The 19,642-nt window shown below is 50.6% G+C and overlaps 1 protein-coding gene across 2 annotated transcripts in view; it reads left to right on the forward strand.

Annotated features, from left to right (window-relative positions):
* Window positions 1-19,642, forward strand: part of WDR43 (WD repeat domain 43) — a 481,702-nt gene that overhangs the window by 249,435 nt on the left and 212,625 nt on the right. For both annotated transcript variants that reach the window (XM_078647513.1, XM_078647515.1), the window contains exon 11: window positions 17,676-17,813. In XM_078647513.1, the coding sequence (XP_078503639.1) occupies window positions 17,676-17,813 (138 nt within the window). The remainder of the gene's footprint in view (window positions 1-17,675; window positions 17,814-19,642) is intronic.

The following is a 19,642-nucleotide window of genomic DNA, read 5'->3' on the forward strand; positions in this document are numbered from 1 at the left end:
TCAAGAGGGAATGCCCTGTCCATGCGATGGTCAGGGATTTATGCTTACGCCTTTCCTCCGATCCCGTTGATTCCTCGGGTATTGCGCAAAATAAAACTGGAGAGCTGCCGTCTCCTTTTAGTTGCTCCCAGATGGCCTCGTCAGTATTGGTTTCAAGAGCTCATGTTGCTATCGCAGGAGCCTCCAATCAAACTTCTCCCGGCTCCAACACTATTGTCACGCAACGAGGGTCAGATACTTCACCCAGACCCTCAATCTCTGAAATTGCACGCATGGCTCCTAACTTCTTAGAGTTTGAACACCTCGAAATTCCTCAGGATTGCCAGGACATCTTAAAGAAAGCACGAGCCCAGAGCACATTAAAAACTTATCGTCTCACATGGAAGCGATTCTGCTCCTGGTGTACTTCAAATGCTTTACACCCTATTGAAGCTCCAGCAGAAAAGATTCTTCCTTATCTCTTACATTTGGCTCGTTCTGGTCTTTCTTTCCCTTCGATAAAGGTCCCCCTAGCGGCTCTATCCAGGTTCAGGAAGGTGGCTGACATTCCTTCACTGTGTTCTTCATCACTGATAAAACAGTTCATGAGAGGTCTTTTCCGGGCTTATCCTCCGGTTAAACCTTCACCACCGGAATGGGAACTCAACACAGTCCTCTCACAACTGATGAAGCACCCATTCGAGCCGATTCACAAAGCCGACCTCAATTACCTGACATGGAAGGTCGCCTTGCTTTTAGCCCTAACTTCTGCCAGAAGAGTAGGAGAACTCCAGGCCTTCACTATAAAAGAACCTTTCTTACATTTCTCTCAAGAGTATGTAACTCTTCGAACGAATCCAACTTTCATACCCAAAGTGCCTTCCCAGTTCCATCTAAACAAATCAGTGAGATTGCGAGTTTTCTTCCCAAATCCAACTCTGGCGGAAAGAACACTGCATTCTTTGGACATTAAATGATGATTGAAGTTTCATCTTCAAAGAACAAAGTTTCAGAAAATCTGATCAATTATTTGTGGCTTATGGCCAAGCTACACTGGGGAAAGCGGTCACTAAAGCCACAATTTCCAGGTGGATAGCCTCCACGATCCAATTTTGCCACATCAAATCTAACCGACCATTACAGAGGACTGTCAGGTCTCCCTCTACAAGAGCTGTTGCAGCGTCTACAGCATTATTTGCAGGATTGACGCTAGAGAATATTTGCCGTGCTGCGTCATGGAAGAATTTCCACACATTTACAAAACATTACTGCCTGCAATCAGCAAGTCAAGATGATGCGGCAGTTGGTCAAGCGGTTTTACTTCACCTGTTTCCATAAGAACAGATTCAGGTAACCAATGTTTTATTCATCTTGTAATGAATCTTTCTTCCAATATTTCTGTGGAGGTTTTAAAAGTATTGCAGTGTAATTGCTTTTTTGTACTAATATTATTTTTCCATGTTTAATATGATATGACTACTCTTTGAAATGTAGTGATCTTTTAATTAGTGATGTAATTTCTTTGCAATTGTTGGTTGTTAAGCATGTGTTATGGGAGTGTATCATAATAAGTCTGACACCATCCGCAACCGACTTTTGCCTGGCATACTGCTTGCTATTCTGATTCAGGCATGTGAATCTGATACCCCAATACTGGATAAGAAAACCAGTTACTTACCTGTAACTTCAGTTATCCAGTATTGGTATCTTTCATAGATTCACATGCACCCACCCTCCTCCCCGGAGAGTCAGTTCTCTAATTTTGGGATACTCATTCCCACTTGTGCTAACGAAAATCTGAGGAGAACTGGCTCTGTTGAGAGGGTTCTAGAGGGTGCTGTGAGCTGATTGGTTGGAACAAAGACTTTGGTCTGTTTAGCATAATGAGGTAGTTAGGCTACTATTGTCTAGGCCTCAGGCCTTTCTCATAGAGCCTACTACTGTAGTTTACTTTTGGCACTGCTTTTTTATATACCGTGGGACTCCCGCGACGGGGAATGATTCAGGCATGTGAATCTATGAAAGACACCAATACTGGATAACTGAAGTTACAGGTAAGTAACTTGTTTTCTTACTAATGTGGAATTGCCCCTTTAGGAAAGTGGGCATTTCTGTGCTTGTGGCTCTGTGCCTGTAAGCCTATTTCCAAACCACATCTGGGTCCTGGGGGGGCAGCTATGTCTGTGCATTCCTGATAGGCCAAGTGCAGAGTGATGGTTTGTTGTCAGGTGCACTGTTTTCAGTGGGAGTTGCTGGTTTTGGATTTTGGTTGCAGGCTCGGTCAAGGAAGTCTTCGGGGAGGAGCTAAAAGCTGGGCAGGTAAGTTGGAGGGCTCAGGAACGTAGATGCACCTCAGGTCCTTGTCTCCAGTCAGCAGGGCAGCTGGATACAAGGGTGCCTTTTTAGGTCGGATTTCACCTTACTGGGCCACTTGCGGTTAGTGGGGTCTCTGTGCAGAGGCTGCAGGCGACGGAGAGTCCTGGAGGGGTCAACCCACGGTGGACTCTGACTCTGGATCGCTTGATGACCTCGCTGGGACAGGTGGACCACTCAGGCCGTAGGCGACTGATGCAGTGGTGGTTCCAGGCATCAGGTTTGTCCTCAGCAGGCTCGGATTCGTTCTTTGGAGATTATTTTGAACAGCTGCTGTTCAAAGGTGATCTGATCTTTGTTGAAGGCAGTCAGCCCCCCCAGGGGTTCAGGATGTCGCTGGCTGAAGGGCAAAGTGACTTTTGACACAGACAAGCTGTTAGGGCTGGGACCAAGGCATTTCTTCTCTGCAGTCTCCTCTGCTGGGAGACTTCTTTTGTCCTTCGTAGGTTGCGGTAATCCGCCTTCTGGGTTCAGGGCTGCTCCCTAAATACTGTATTTAGGGGACGTTTTAGGGGTTTCGAAAGGTGATTACACCCGTGGTGTGCTCAGCCCACGTGCTTCACATCACCTCCCCCACCTGATAGGTGAGGTTGGCTTTTTGGGTTCTTCAACTTTTTCCTGCCTGTCTTCCCGCCAAAAGGGGGTGAGACAGGAAGGGGGCCTGCTCCTGATAGCAGGAGAGGCTGAGGGTCAGGGCTGAGGGTTACAAAGGCAGGAAAGACTCCCTGCCACATATGGCTCTTCCTGACCTGGGCGAGTTGTAAGCTCCTCCGCCCAGGAAAGGCTTTGTTTCTGGGCCCAGGGAGCGAAGGCTCTCACCCCAGGGTTCCAGAAACTTGTCTTGTGGTGGCAGGCTGGTGTTCACCAGTCAGAAACCCACCAGTGGTTGGTTTGGTTCAGGGCTCCCCTCTAGAAGGGAACCCTTAGTGCATGGAATAAGAAAATCTGACACTAGAATCAGTGCAGGTTTATTATTCTGAGATGTTTGATACCAAATGTCCCAGGATTCAGTAAAGCCATTATGGTGTTAGGAAACTCTTAATGACCAGTTCCTTGACCATATACTCAAGATGGCTTTACTGGGCACTTACAATATTTAAGAATAGCCTTAGATATTATAGGAACCTGTCTGCTCATGTAGATAGGTCCTCACATGAGGTATTGTGCACCCTGCCTTAAGGGTGACTTACCTAGGCCTCATGCAGTGATGGGATGTGTGGCTATGTTGACACATCACTTTTAACTGCACAACAACACACAGGCTGCAATGACAGTGGTGCATGTTTGTGGTGAGAGGTCTCCGAGGGAGTGCAGCCCTCAGAGGCCTCTTCCCTGACTAACATGCCCTGGGTACCATAGATACCCCTTATAAGGGGCTTTAAGGTAGGCCAAAGTTGTGCCAAATGTGGAAACAATGATACAGGTTAGCAAAAGAACACAGGCCCTGGGCACCTGATTGGCAGAGACCCAGGGTACACTCCAATTGCACCGAGTATCTGGCAAAAATGAGGCAACCATGCAGAAAGGGCACTTTCCAAAAAACACACATTTTGAAATTCTACCATCTTGTGTGTGGTGGAATTAGGAACTCTGGGAACGCTTGATGCCCACTCTCCAAAGGAAGTGGTCGTCTAGGGGGTAGAGTGACCTCAAGGTGAAACAGCCCTGTGCTGCTACCTCTCACTTTCCCTAATGCCCCTAAATTGAGTATTTAGTGACCCCTGTTTCTAGGACCTGAGATTTTGACAGACACAAAGGGAGTGGACAAAGAATAAAGAACAGAGGAACACTACTGACTTTGCGTCAATCCTACCAGTCAGTCTGCTGCACCCAACTCTCATGGAGCAACCGACTCGTCTTGCCATGATGCGCACTCCAAGAAACCTGGGGGCTACCAGTGCTTCGTCAGTTGCAGAAGAAACTCCCTTGCAATAGAGGGGCTACTCCTCTGCACGGCAGGCACCAAAAAGCAACGCCCAGTATACTGACCTGCTGCCTATGGGGACTACAGACGCAGCAGCCACCCAGGCAGAGGTAGCTGTGCTCCTACAGGTCAAGTCCGTCCTATCTCCCAGTGTGGGGAAGCCAGGACCTGACCAGAACCCACACCAATACCTGGGGTACTGAATCCCTTGCAGCAACTAAGGCTTGTTACCAGACAACAATGGCGAGGGAAAATAACATGTATGTCTAGGGACCTGAAGCACACTGAGGCCCACATCGTAAGTGGCCCAGCTGCCCTGTTTGCCACTCTGCAGCAGAAACCAGGCCAAAGTGAGTCTGAGACTGCTGCGGCCCAACTCCTCAAAGTAACCCTGCACCTGTGCTCCACTGCTAGAGACCAAGGGAGGTGATGGTACTAGACCCACACGATCTAATCCCACCCTTGGGTTTACTAAGGCTGGATTTCCAGTTGCCACAGGCAGCCTTTTTCTCCAGGCTCCTTCCAATCGTAAGTGACTACAACACTGAACCCGATGCCAAAAGACACCACTGCACCCGAGCACCACAGCCTGAGAAGCGAAACAACGGTGTCCCTACGTGCCAGAGGACCTGAAGTGCAAGCCCGCTGGGGAGTACCCCGGAGTGGCCCCCAGTATCAGTTTTCAGCCTCTTTCTCACTGGACCTTCCCCCATTGAAGTGAATGGGACACCAGGCACCATAACATCTCTTCACCCAGACGTCCCAGAACCTTCCAAGGTGACCTGTTGGTGTGGCCCTGGACTTTGCCATATACTCACCTTAAGTCTCAGGGAACAGTCCCACAAGTTGCTGTTAAGTGCCCGAATGCAGTACATGGTTTATCCCCCATAGGATTACGTTACCAGACCCAAAAATTGCACTGTCAACTTTTGAAAACTGTGACAATTTGTACATCGAACAGTACTTACCTGATTCGAATGATCTTGGTATCTAAATTCATATAAAATACATAAATTGAGGTCTGATTTCTCTGTGTGAGATATAAATGCTTGAATCGCTCTATGCCTAACTGCTCACCCATACTACCACAAAAGAGCCTTTGGGGTATCATTTATGCCTATTTAATGGACTCTTTACCTGGTGTACTTCTTTATGGTCTACTATATAAGGAGCCAGCTTCCTGCACAAAGGTAGAAACCAGTCCAAGAAGTGTTCTTAAACTTTTAATTGCTAGATTTGGCTGCACCCAAACAGCTGTTGGCTCACTGGTTTGCTTAGTTTCTGCACATTGCCACTGGAACAGGAATCCAGTCCATTTCACAAGTGTAAGCAATAAAGACTTGTTTACTTTGAGGATACATAGCCAAACTCTCTTTGTGACTACACATTTCAGGTGTTAATGCCATCTTGGTTGATTGGAATTTTTCAGTTACTCCCATTCTTCTGTACTCTTTCACATACTTTGGGAAAGAGATGAGCTTCTGTTCTATTTAGTGTTCATCAATATTAATGAAGATACAGTGATGGAAAATAACATCACTTTTCTGTCCTTTTGATTTCATATTGTATCAGAATCTGGTTATCTTGTTTCAATTCATTAACAGACCTTCTATTTGTGTAATAAAGCTAACCGTTTAGATGCTGATGTCTTAATTCCTAGATACCCCATTTTACAGTTAGTGAACTACAGGCACTGCCAACACAGTAACCTTACATGCAAATACACAAGGACAGAGGTAATGAGAACAAACCCACAGTTACTTCCCGAAGGGGCCTTCACACATAGGATGTCAGAAGGGCACCTATGTATTACTTGCAAAAGACCAAACTAATCAGGAAAATACCCTATTCATTTACTTCCCAACAAGCAAGGGCTACCCTTTCACTAAAGGTACCATTACCAGATAGATAGTCCAAACAATCTAGTTATGCTACAAAACAGCAGACGTAGTACTGGTGGAAAAACTAAGGGCACATTCTGCAAAGAAAAAAGGAGCAATGCTTGCATTTATTCATAGCGTCCCTGAACAACACATGCATGGCTGGCACATGGTCTTCTTTGCCCCCTTTCACGAAGCATTACAACATTGTCGTTCAAGCCAACAAGGAAGCACAGGTTGACATGATGACAAAGGGTACGAGAATACCCATTTCAGATAGTCAGTCTTAGTGCAGCCTCCGAGGAAGAGAATACCACTACATATCCATTCACAGCCTGTGAATCCAGAAAATATTCATACTGCAGAAAAAAATTATCTGCTTTATATTGGAGTTGTTTTGCTGCTTGAAGAGTTTTCTGGATCAGCATTCAACCCACCCACCTCCACAGATTAATTTGGAAAGGAGAAGATCAAACAAAAGCTACAGGAAGACATAAAGACAAGAAATTGTAGTAGGGAAAAAACAATCTTAAGACCATGACCACAAAGAGGCTTCTGGGTTGTATATCTGGCATCATGCAGAGGAAGAACATAGCACTGAATGGTCTGATCGATGACGCTTGCAGACAAAAACTAGCATTGGCAAAGCCAGTCTGTCACCTAGAGGTGAGCTGTTGGCTGTGAAAATTGCGCAGGGTGAAGAAGAGAGCGGTAGGAAATAGCAATATAAAGTGTCCAGCGCTGGCTGCAACATAAAGCTTCTCTCTGCCACCCTCTTCCCCCTCCTCTCTGCCCCCCCTCTTCCCCCTCCTCTCTGCCCTCCTCTTCCCCCTCCTCCCTGCCCCCCACTTCCCCGCCCCCCACTTCCCCCTCCTCCCCCTCCTCCCTGCCCCCTTCTTCCCCCTCCTCCCTGTCTGTTGGGAGGGAGGAGACGTAATGGAGCAAGTGAGATGGAGAATAAACAGGGACGTGAGAGGGGAAGGAGAAATGGGACGGGCATTTGGGAGGTGAAGAAACGGGACAGGGCATGGGGGTGGGGAGAAGAAACGGATGAGGCAGGTGAAAGGAGAAGAAAAAAGACTGGGTTCACGGGAACTGCATAAGAAGTAACATGGATGGGGTGGGAGGGATAAGAAACACTGATTGGTATGGGAACGATATGGAGCAACGTAGGCAGGTGGGAGTGTAAGAAATAACTGGGTCGGAGGGCAGGTGGGGTCAGGATAGGAAGCAACAAGGACAGCAAAAGACGCCCCATGGACAGGGTGGATGGACGTCGAAGAAGCAACATGGGCAAGCGGGGCCAGTGGGAAGGGAAGAAGCAACATGGATGGGGGAGGTAAAAGGGAGAAGACTATTGAACAAGCATTGAAAATGCAATAGGTCTCGCAATAGAAAAGTTTGACCTTTTGGTGTTGCAAATGTAATTTTTTTGTTTATATTTTTTCAAATTATAAAAGTATTAATTTTGTTTTTTGTAAAGTGAATAGTTATAAATCTACCAAATGTTACATTTATAGCATTAGTAAAGTTACATGTTTAGTTTTGTCCTTTTTTACATGTAAAAACTTTTACCATTAAAAATTAAAAACATTAGGTCACTATCCTTTATTTATAACATTTTACACAAAATTGTGAGTTTGCACATCAATACATGTAGTCTGATCACAACAAAAAGCCTCTGTGTAAGCTGAAAGATGGTTTACAAACCCCAAAGCAGTCTCCTGCTTCACTCACTCAACAGTGGTGGGAAGAGGCAATTTACCTTCCAACTTAAAGCGCCAAAAAGGGCTGTTGCAATCAGATGCGATGTATGATAAAGCATTCTCAAATTGAATTGCATGAGAGAAAAAATGGAAGAGAGCGGTAGTAATTATAGCAAAGAGTGTTTTCAAGAAAACTGAAGAGTACATGCCTACTCTACAGTAAATTATGCGCTCTTGCATAAGAGGAGGAGAGGATGTGCTACCCAGGGCTGCCGACTTTGAAACAGGAAAGCTAGGTTCGAATCTCGGCCGTCGGATCAACATCCTGTGATTCGGGGCAAATCACGTAATCTTCCCGTGGCTAAAAAACGAACAAAAAAAGATAAATGTGTCCTTTGGTGATGTAACTGGAGCTAATGTAAAGCACTCTAGTGCCTTCTGTTCAAGTTCGACCTAAAACTACGAAAAATAAAAGAGAATATCGGATTGGACCATAGGTTTGAATAAAAACAAGACGGAGGGCATTGCTGTGGGGAGGGGGGGGGGAGGAGAAATGTGACGGCAGCAGCAGGGAGCGGAGCGGGGAGAGCGGCGATGAGGGAGAGACGTGAATAGTGTGAAGCAGCAGGGGCCTTTGAAGTGAAGCTAAGCTTTGAAGTGAAGCTAAGCTTCACTTCAAAGGTGTGGGAGGAGTGTGGCTGAGGCAGAGCACACGCTGGGGGAAGCTTGTGGGGCAGTAGTTTACAGTGTGATATTTTACATCTGGGCCTGGTGGGCCGATAATTTTCATTGTACAATGATCGCCGACATCGTGAGATGTTTTGATAAGAGATGTATGCTAATGGAGCGAACAAGCAGTACATTTTCTGTTAGAATATATTTTAGGTTTAAAGTATTTTATTCAGCACAACATACCTGGACAAATACACAACATCAAGAAGCCCCATAACAGGGCAGGTAGTCCCATACCACAGCAATGAGTCAGAGAGTGCAGTTCTAGTAAACCGTGCCATCGGAGCGATACATGATGTGAACTGTCGCAGCACGGAGTGACATTTCTATTGAAAACACCCCCCCCCTACAAACCCCCAACCACCCAACACCCCCCCCCCCCCCCGCCCCCCCCCCCCCCCCTCCCTAGACCCACCCCAACGTCCAGTGCACGGCCCTAGTCAGAATGCACATCAAAAACTACCTCCTACAGAAAAAATAAAATCCCCCAACAGGTCATTGGGCTGGAGTGACAGGGCTCGTAAGCCGCAGCAGGCGAAGGTACTTAGGGCAAGTAAGCTCCTTAAACTCTGAAAGCAATAAGGAATGAAAGGGTTGCCAAAGCTCATTAAATTGCTCAATGTCACCCGCCACCGTGAGAGATAATTTCTCCATACCTAATACATGCCACAGCCTATGAAGCCAGCCTGTAATGGAGGGTATCGTAGCGGTGTGCCAATGAACCAAGATGTTTTGTACTGCAGACCCTAGAGCTATAGCTATCTGCCTGCCTCTACGGGATTTAAGGGGATCCATTAGTCCGTTCGGGAGCCCCAACAAGATGTAAGCAGGGAAGCGGGGTAATTCAATGCTAAAACATGAGTCAATGTCATCCAACACTTCCTTCCAATAAGGCTCCAGTAATGGGCAATCCCATAGAATGTGTGTGAGTGTGCCCCGGTGTCCGCACCCTCGCCAGCACGTATCCTCCTTGCTACCATCAAACTCGTGGACCCGTTCTGGAGTGTAGTACCAATAGGTGGAAATCTTGGTGAGTGTATCAGTAAGGCCCATGTGATACGCAGAGTGCCTCGCCCTATAAGATATATGCTCCCATTCCCTAGGGCTCAACGTCCTCCCCAGCTCCCGCTCCCAGCGTTCCCTCCCTGGGTGGTAAAGGTGTGTCGAGGGTGATTGCAGTAATTTATAAAGATCCGTGATCAGTTTCGAATCAGACTTTCGCGACAGCAACCACGTTTCAAATGGAAGAAAAAGCCGGTCAGCTGATTCTCTCACCTACGACTGAAGGGCCCAGTGGCGAGCTTGCATGTAGCGGTGCCGTTCGGTCTCCGGGAGTGAGAACTCCTGGCGGAACTGCAGGAAGGGGATCACCCCCTCAGGGCCATATAAATGACACAGGGCTCTACACCCCGCCTGCCTCCAGTGTGCAAACGCCCCCTTCTCCATTCCTGGGGAGAAATCCGGGTTGTCCACCAACGGAGTGAGAGGCGACGGGAACGTGGTAAGGCCATACGGGGCGGCAGTAGTATCCCACACCCTCAAGGGCACCCGCGTAACGAAGGAGGCGTATAAGTTCCTGGGTCAGTGAGGTCGATGCAGGAACGGGATTTCCTGCAAGGGCCTCCCCGCCACCGCCTGATCTTGGAAGAGCCAATGCTTATCGGACTCCCACCGACTCCACTCCACAAGGTAACGCAATTGCGCCGCCTGGAAATATTTACGGAAGTCAGGTATTCCCAACCCCCCCGGCTTCAAGAGCCAGTAGCGAGAGAGCCCTACACATTCTGGGTTTCTTACCCTGCCAGACAAAGCGCGAGACATCTGTCTGCAGTCGTGGAATCCACCTGACCGGCGGTTGGAGCGGTAGGGCCCGGAATAGATAAAGAACCTGGGGCAAAACTGTCATTTTGATGGCGGCAATCCTGCCCAGCCAGGAGAAGGTTCCACGGTTCCACCGGCCCAGTTCCTCCCTGATCTTGGCGCCCAGGGCCAGGTAGTTGGCCGACACCATGGCCGGTAATGTGGGAGCAATCTGGATCCCTAGATAGGGTACAGCCCCCGACGACCAGAGCATGGGGAATCGGTGTTGCAAATCGGTCCTAGTGGCCGGCTCGAGGGAAATATCAAGAGCCACCGACTTTCCCATATTCATTTTGAACCCCGCGACCGCGCCGAAGGAGTCCAGCTCCTCCATACAGGCCGGTAAGGCCGTTTGTGGTTCAGCAATCGATAAAATGACATCGTCAGCATAAAGGCTGATAGCGTGTGTGAACCCCCCCCCATCCGTATTCCCGTCACCGCCTGGTTGTCGCGCACCCGTTGGGCGAAAGGCTCCATATACAGAGCGAAAAGCAGGGGTGAGAGCGGGCACCCCTGCCGGGTGCCCCGTTCGATGTTAAAGGTACCAGAGGTATATCCATTTACGCGGACTGCCGACGGTCTATTATAGCAGTTGAAAATCATGGAGCGGAACTTTTCCCCTATACCTGCTTTCACCAGGACCCGTTCTAAATAGGGCCAGTGTACTCGATCAAACGCCTTCTCCGCGTCCACTGCCAACATCATTCGTTCCCCCGGGACCCGGGAGGCCTTCTCCAGCAGGTGGACGATCCTCTTTGTATTGTCCACCGTCTGTCTCCCCGGGACAAAGCCAGCCTGGTCAGGATTAATAAGACCGGGCAGGTAGAGGGCCAACCGTGCCGCCAGGATCCCCGTGTACAGCTTCAAATTAATATTCGAGAGATCGGCCTATAGGATCCACAACGCGTAGGGTCCTTTCCAGGCTTGGGGATGACTGTGATAGAAGCCCGCAAAAGATCAGGTGGAATGGCCCCCGGTTCAGCAAATGAATTAAAGAGGCGGGTAAGGACAGGGGCTAACGTCGTGCAAAACGTTTTGTAATAGAGCGCGGTGTATCCATCCGGGCCCGGTGCTTTGCCAAGTTTGATCCTGGCAATAGCGGAAATCACCTCCTCTACCCTAACAGCCCGGCTTAAGTGTTCCGCCTGCAAGGGATCCAGAGAGGGCAAGGTGACCGAATCCAGATATGCGGTCATAGCCGCCTCATTCGGAGGCTCCCCCGCGTACAGATCCGCATAGAACCTGCAGAAGGCGGCCGCAATGTGGGCGTCCTCCGTTAACACCGTTCCCGCCGGGTCAGAGATCTCCTTCACCAACTGGTTCTGGCGAGTCACCCTAAGCCTATTAGCTAACAATTTGCCGCAGCGGTCCCCCCCGGTATAAAAGGTGTGGCGCAGCCGGAGGGCTGCGTATTCCGCCCGGTCGAGGTCCAAAGCCGCCAGGAGCTTCCTCGCTTCTTTGAGCTGCCGCCAAATTCTGGGGGCCCCCGTTCTCCGGTGGATCTGCTCAAGCTCGCGAACCCTATCCGTGAGTTCATCCCTCTTGGCTTGTCGCTCCCGATTGTCAGCCGCAGAGATCGACAAAAATTCCCCTCTGATGACGGCCTTCAGGGCCGCCCATTGCGTGGCCCGGCTAGTGTCGGGGTTGTCATTATGGGCGAGATATTTCCGGGTAGCCTCCTCAATGCGGTCTACCACCGCCTTCCTGTGTAACAACGTGTCGCGGAGGGGGGGGAACCGCCGGAGGAAGGCACAACGTGGCTTCAACCGGGGCATGATCCGACAGACAGCACACCTATTTCCGACCCTGAGGCCAGTGCCCGCACCGGAGAAGAGACCAGTAGGTGGTCCAGCCTCGCGTACGTCTTGTGTGCGTGGGAGTAGTATGAATAGTCTCAAGCCGTGGGATGCAGGTGCCGCCAGAGATCCAGGAGGTCCACGTCCGCCAACTGAGCTTTACAATCTGCGGAAAATTCCCCAACCTGTGGGGAGCGCTGCGCTGACCTATCCAGCGTTGAGTCAAAAACCATGTTGAAGTCTCCCCCCAATATATGTCTATCCTGCGAGGCAGTGACGTCCACGACCGCCGCTTGCAGGAAACGATCCTGCCGATCATTAGGGCTATACAGGGACCCAATCGTAAAAGGAAGACCCCCTATCCTGAACCGATAAGCCAACAACCTGCCCCTCTGCTCTGTGAATTTGTGGAGGATGTCACCTTTGAAATGTCTGGCCACCAGTATCGCCACCCCCGCTGTCTTAGTGGTACATGAGGAGAAGAACTGTGACGGGAACTTGTAAGAGCGTAGCCTATGTGTGTCCTGCGGCAGTAGATGTGTCTCTTGGAGTAGGCAAATGTCTGCATGTGTACTCTCCAGAAGAGAGCACTGCCCGTCTCTTAACAGGATTATTCAAACCCCGAACATTCAGGGTAACAATTTTACATTTGTCCGGGGGCATATGAAAAGATATAACTGTAGGCATGGAAGCCCCCCACCAGCATGGCGAAGAGTACAGGAGGTCCGCACTCCTTCAGAGGCAGCAAAGCAAAAGAGAAAGCATAGATCTGTGTGCAACAGCCATGTCTAAGCAAACCAAAAAACATGCTAACGGTCCGCATGACCAAGAACCCCAGTGTGCACTGGACGACCCACCCCTAACCCCTCCAACTCCCGGCTCCCACCCCCCTTCCAGACCCACCCACCCTCCCGATCCCACCAATCCCTCTCCCCTCCACCCCAACGCCCCAACTGACCCCAGGTCCCACCCACAACTGGAACTGTCAACAACCCCAACCCTGCCCCCTTGAACCTTCAAAAAACCCCAAGAACCCATTTTCCCAGTCCGGTCCTCGACGGACAAGCCTGTGGAAAGTCACAAAAGTGGACGTCCAGCCACCACGCACCTCCCCGCACCTCCCCCCCCCCCCCCGGACCCTCAAACCTGCAATACAGTTACGGCGATGTCGATCTCCCCCCCGGAGTTCTCTCAAGCCATCAGTGCCACCCCATCAGCTGCTGCGTCGTTGGTCCCATCCCTCGCTGCACCGTCTAAGTCTGCAGTGACCGTGGGCGAGTCCGGCCGCGTCGAGGAGGAAGCAGACTGTCGGCCAGGGATCGTCTGCCACCCGTCTCTAGTGATGCGTCGACGGTGCGGCGTGTGCGTCCCGTCGTCCGTGGCAGTGATTCCCAGCACCCCACAGGTATCCTGAAGGGAACGCAGCTGATGCAGAGTCCCGTTCCAACGGAAAATGAGGCGGAAAGGGTGTCCCCAGGAGTACGAGGTGCTATGCTCCCGAAGGAAGTCAGTCGCGATTTTGAAAGCCTTGCGCTTCTGCAAGGTGGTTGCTGCCAGATCCTGGTAAAGGGCCACCCGGTGACCCCGAAACTCCAAGGACGACCTCCTCCTAGCTTCACGTAGGATTCTCTCCTTCAAGGGAAAGTCCGGCAGGAAGGCCAGGATGTCGGGAGGAGGCGCCGATGATCGGCGTTGCAGGCCCACTCTGTGCGCCCTGTCAATACGGATGGGAAAATCAGCCGATTCGCCAAGTACTTCTCTGAACAAGTCCCCAAGGTACGCAGCTACGTCCTCCCCTTCTTCCCGGGAAGGAACTCCCCGGACTCGGATGTTGTTCCTCCGGGAGCGGTTTTCAAGGTCCTCGGCGTGCGACTGAAGATCAAGATGCTGATCCCGCAACCGTATAACTTCCTGTTGTAATTGCGCGATCTCTTCGTCCCTGGTGTGGCCAGCGTCCTCCACCGTGGTCACTCTCTCTCCAAGTCCGTCGACCTCGCTCCGTATCTCTCAGACCTCTCCAGCTACCTCCTGTTTAAGCGTTTGAAAATCCTCTCGCAAGGAGCTAAAGAGGGATTGAAGGAAAGATCTCGTGACCGGTGGTTCCCCTCCGTTTGCCCCTTGGGAGCCACCCGGCTGGCCTGGAGACTGCTGTCCCCGCTCCTGTCTCATAGTACTTCTGTTCAGCATGTCCGGTAACGTGCGCTCCCCCTTCTTGGCTCCTCTGTTGGACGCCATCTCGCCTGCAAGGGTCCGTGAGGCTCCCGGTTAACCACTGGTGCACTCTTCAAACCAGGCCTTCGCCTCTTCCCCCCACGCCGCCGAGGAGCCAATGGATCAGTTCGCACTCCCCCCGGTGGTCCGTAATCCGGGCTGTGTTTAGCTCACTCCAGGGACTGGCTATCCACTAGGGTCTCAAGACCGGGCCAAGCTAGCCCCGTCTCCGCTACCTCCACGGCCAGCACCGCAGGCACAGGCCCCAGGTCCTCCAGTACCTCGCAAGCAGGGGAGTCGTCACCAGCGTCCTCTGCGCCCCAGGGCGGCTCCCGTCGGGCAGACCTAGCACGTGCAGGATGTCCAGGCCTGTAGACCACCCAGGTAGTCCGCCGGCACCTCGGTCGCACCTCGATAATATGGGCAGGGCAGGCTGAGTTTCTCGCTGATTGCGCCACTGCACTTCCGCCGAGTCTGGGCGGGCGCCGATGCACCGGTCGTCGCGGTTCCAGGCCTCCTCAGGGCGGCGTCAGCCCAGGGGTCCGTACTGCAGGGAGAGCCGCTGCCAAGACGAGGCACACGGCTGAATCCCCCTCGCAGCAGGCGGTGAGGCTTCCCGGCTGCTAGTCCTCCGTGGGGGCGCTCCGGCAAGTGCAGACAGCAGCTCCGGATCGGCGTGAGGACCCCCCCACAGGGTGCCCCAGTTGCCAGTGGTCTCCTCAGGGGCCCCAACTCACCGCTGGGCACTCGTGTCGGCGGCGCAGCACAGCACCCGGTGCACACCGCCAATATACCGCCGCCAGGCTACAACGTCTGCTAGCGCCTCCGTGGTCAGAGCTTAGGCCCAAGCCTTGGCCTTGCGTAGCGTCCGGCTCCGAGGCTCTCCCCTCTGCACCCCCGCCTCTGGGGGTTAGTGACTTAGACCGCCGAGGTCTCTCGCAGGGCAAGGCAAGATTTTCTAGAATCGGGGGCAGGATCTGCAGTCTCGACGTGCCCTCTGGTGTGTACGGCCGCCACGGGACCAGGTCCGGCTCCACCTCCGGCTTGCGTCCAGAGCTTCCCTCGCTCCCGGCGATGGTCCTGGATCCGGGACCGGCCAAGAACAGCCAAGTGCGTCCGTGTCCCCACGATAGCTACTTCGGGGCTCTCCGCAGTTGCACCGCCAATTGCAGCGATCCGGGGGGGAGATCGGTACAGTTTTATCGAGTTAAGGGCCCAGGGCCGGCGGAGCTCACGATGAGTGTGTCCACTCAACCCGCCATCTAGGCCACGCCCCCTAGAATATATTTTAAGAACGTTCTTGTCACGTGTTTCCAGAATATTCAGCTTTGCAAACAATTTTAAGTATACATTGCAAGAACATTAAAAATATAAGGGTCCATCAAGATAGTTTAGTTCAGTTCTGATTCGAGAACCAGGGATTCAAAATTAGAAGTAGTCGATTGTACGGCGTAGCAGGTTTTAAGCATTTGTGTACACAGGAAGATGCGTCAAGACACCTGTAACTGCCCAGCGGCTCAAAGGCAGAGTCTGGGAGTGGCAAAATAAAATCGACAACTGTTTTCTTTTTGTACAATCCTTCACAGCCCTCACAAACTTTTTTATACGACTAATGATGCACGATAGGTCGTACGGAACCCAGCTGTGGTAGTGCAGAACATGTGTTTGTGTCTGCACACATCATGGGTGTGTTCATGTGTCTGTGTATAAAACGGCCAGGGAGGAAGTGTGAGGTGCAACTGTATGGGTGCAAGAGAGGACAGATGGGGTGCTCACTGTAATGTGGGCAGGCCGTAAGGAGAGGGAGGCTTGGAGAGCGCAGGTGAGTGACCCCGGGTCCCAGAGAGCATGCACCGGGCACGCAGGATGTGGCTACGTGGACGAACTGTAGACGTGCAGCCCTCCTCTCACCTGAGGTGATTGACAGCAGCAGACATGAAATGAGCGCAGAACTCACCTGAGGTGATGCAGAGTACCGATGAGGGAAGTAAGTAAAATGAGTGCACAGCGTGCCTACATGTACAACTGAGGGTATGAATAGCCAGGCTCGGGTGAGGTGGCAGTTGGGTGAGTGAGAGCGAGGCATGGATGACAGAGCGTCGAGAAGGGAGGGCACGGACCCCATGGCGGAGGCACCGTAGAGAGCAGCTGAGCGCACGCACAGCCCGCCTCTGGGTTATGAATCATGATAAGCACAGATGAAGGCGGAAGAGCATTTCTGAAGTCTGAAGGAACCCGGATAACTGCTGAGGGCACTTGGAGCCCTGCAGAGAGAGATTTGAATAACTACAAGGGTGAACAAGGAGCGACTAGGAATGAGCAAGATGAAATCGCTGTTTTTGAAAGGTGCAGCTAGGGATGTGGGCAGAGCGCCAGAACATGTGGCAAGACACAGGCGTAGTGGGGCAAAGCATTGAGGAAGGCACACTGAGGTGTTTAGCAGCAAATAAAAACAAGCAAAAAAAATAAATAAAACGAGACACGGCCTGCCGGACGTGAATAATTAGGGGAGGAGCAGCCAGGAGAGAGCAGGAGCGGAGGCGCCAAGCTGGGGAACAGATGGCTGGCGATTTGATGATGTGCACGCGCATTTTAGCTCAATGCGCTTGCGCATTGACCTAAAAGCGCACTGGCACAGCATCAAATCGCCAGTCTAGTTAAACTCTGTTTAAGCCCCTATAGTCTCGCTACGCTCAATGCGCATGCTCATTGACAGGCGAGACCTAAAAAGGGACCTCCATCACCATCATAGTAGAGGAAGCAACATAATAAATCGAAAACAATCATTACTTGATCCTTGCTCCTGCAAAAAGAAGAGGAAGCAAAGATCCCCTGGTCCTGCCCAATTAGATGACAGCAAATGAGTGACAGTGAAGCCCACGAATGGTAATCCATGGGCGACAGCCAAGCCCCTTATTCAAGACAATATCTATCGCAAGTGAGCACGCATGCGCTCACGCAGGTGAGACATAAAAATAAAGTGTTAATCCTGGATCTAACAACTGCATAGTGCAATAATGTACATCATGTGAGTACAGAAAACCTGTCAAGCTGCAAAACTGCGCCTACAGGTAAGTAACCATTTTTGTTTTATTGGTATGCAGATGACCTGCACTATGGTTGGATGATTTGAGTCCTTCCATTTGTTGACTGTTAGTCAGTGAGGTGTTATAACGTGAATGAGCTAAACTTTTAACTCCCTTTGACATTTTAGGCCAGCATTGAAGAGCGTCTTGGTGCAATGGACATAGACATTGGTAGCATAAAGACGAAAGGTGGCCTCCCACAGACTGATAGCTTTGCTGTTCTTTTGGTTCAGGGACTTGAAAGCAGTGATTCAGACATTCTAAATGTAAGTCTTAATATCTGAAATAATTGTAAATTGTATTTATATAGTGCTTACTATCCATGACATGGCGACCTTCCGATTTTCATTCCTTATACATTTGTATCCGTTATTTCATTCATTGTGTGGCACATTGATATTTTCTGAAGACAAGGACTTAAAATATAATGGTAGAATGTTATAACCCCTTAGTTTTTGGGGATTTTACACTTAAATGCGTGGTTTCCATAACACTAGTGTCAGTATGTTAACATGGATTATTTCTTAATTTATCTGCCACATATTAGTTTGTATTTTTTTTTTGTATTTGTAATTTTGTTTAATTTTCAGTTTTTGAGAAACAAGCAGGTGACTTCAATGAACTGTCTTGTTGGTTCCCTCCATATCAGTAATGTTCCCACAAAACACCTGACTTGCTTAACGTCTTATTCATGTAAAGCCCTGGAGCACCCAGCCGAAGGCAGCTCCTGCAGCATGAGCGCTCTTGTCCTGCCTCCTTGTCAGTCGTTCTTATTACAGCGTGGGTGGGGTGATAGGTCTTCTGATCGCCCCGTGCCGCCATTCAGCGCCAGAATTCCGTGCCCCCAGTATGCCAACAGTAAAAAAGAAATGCACAGGCAGGGACGAGCACCACAGGCTCCCGCTGTTGTTTGCTGGCCCTGTGGGGGTCCCACAGGGAAGAGTCCGGCTTGGGGACAAGCACGCCTTGCCCCCATTCAACTGGACCTCTGGCCTGCTCCGCGCACCGTGACCACCAATGAGGCTCAGGTAATCTGCACTGCGCCATCTGCCTGCAGTCCATGGGAGCGGGCCAGGCAGCGCGCAGGCCTCATAGGCTGCAGCTCTCTCCCGAGTCGTCCTCACGTCGATACCTTCTCAGCTGCGAGCCCCGCTGGCCCTCAGCAGCTCTCCCCAGCAGCCTTCTGCCTACCCTGCAGTGCGTAGTGGGGGCTTGCTCAGTTTTCACTCGGATGGGTCCGGATATCTGGTATCCTGGCAGAGTTGTGCTAGAGCACATCTACCATTTTGTTGCTGGCCACGTCCTGTACTTCCCATTGGTAATGTTCCTCCTTTTGGATACTGTAACTGCAGATTCCTCCCCGTTGTCCGAAGTGTCCTTTTGAGTGTCCAAAAAGATTCAGAGCTGGAGATTGGCACACTGTCTCTTGCAACTTGTACTGTGCTCCACATCCGAGGGCATGTAAGGTGAAAGATGCAAGAAACTTATGTCCACTTGTTGGCGTGGCACTTATTTGCTGCTCTGCTGTCACTATTAGAGCGCTATGGAGCCACACCAAGCCACAGTGCATTGCTCAAGAATTACATGGACCCAGTGTGGCACCTTTGGATATTCTGAAGGTGAGGAGTCTGCAGTTACAGTAGCCAACAGAACGATGGACATTACACCAAATGTTCAGTGCCCACTCAAAGGCAAAAAAGACGCAATTCCAGACCCAATCACTACATGACTGAATAATTCACAGCTTGTGATTCAGAAAGTTTTGAAGCTACAGTTTCGTTACTAAAGGTAGGTAAATTACCTCCACCCCCCTGCCACTCACCACCTGTTTGTCCATGCTACAATACAGTCTCCTTGTTCCTCAATCCTACCATACAGTCACCACATTCTGGACACTCCTGGCTCGACTGAGAAGGCGGTCATGGCTCATACAGCTCTGCCCTCATTTTTCACCTGACCCCACGACCCCAGCTGCTCTATCCTGATGATGGATCCCACAGTATGTACTCCTATCATGTCGAATTGGGTGTCTTTGGGACAGTTCTACTCAATTTTTTATTTTAAGATTTAATTCTTTATTGCATGATGAATTAAA

The sequence above is a fragment of the Lissotriton helveticus genome, chromosome 6, assembly GCF_964261635.1.
Source record: "Lissotriton helveticus chromosome 6, aLisHel1.1, whole genome shotgun sequence".
Classification (NCBI taxonomy): domain Eukaryota; kingdom Metazoa; phylum Chordata; class Amphibia; order Caudata; family Salamandridae; genus Lissotriton; species Lissotriton helveticus.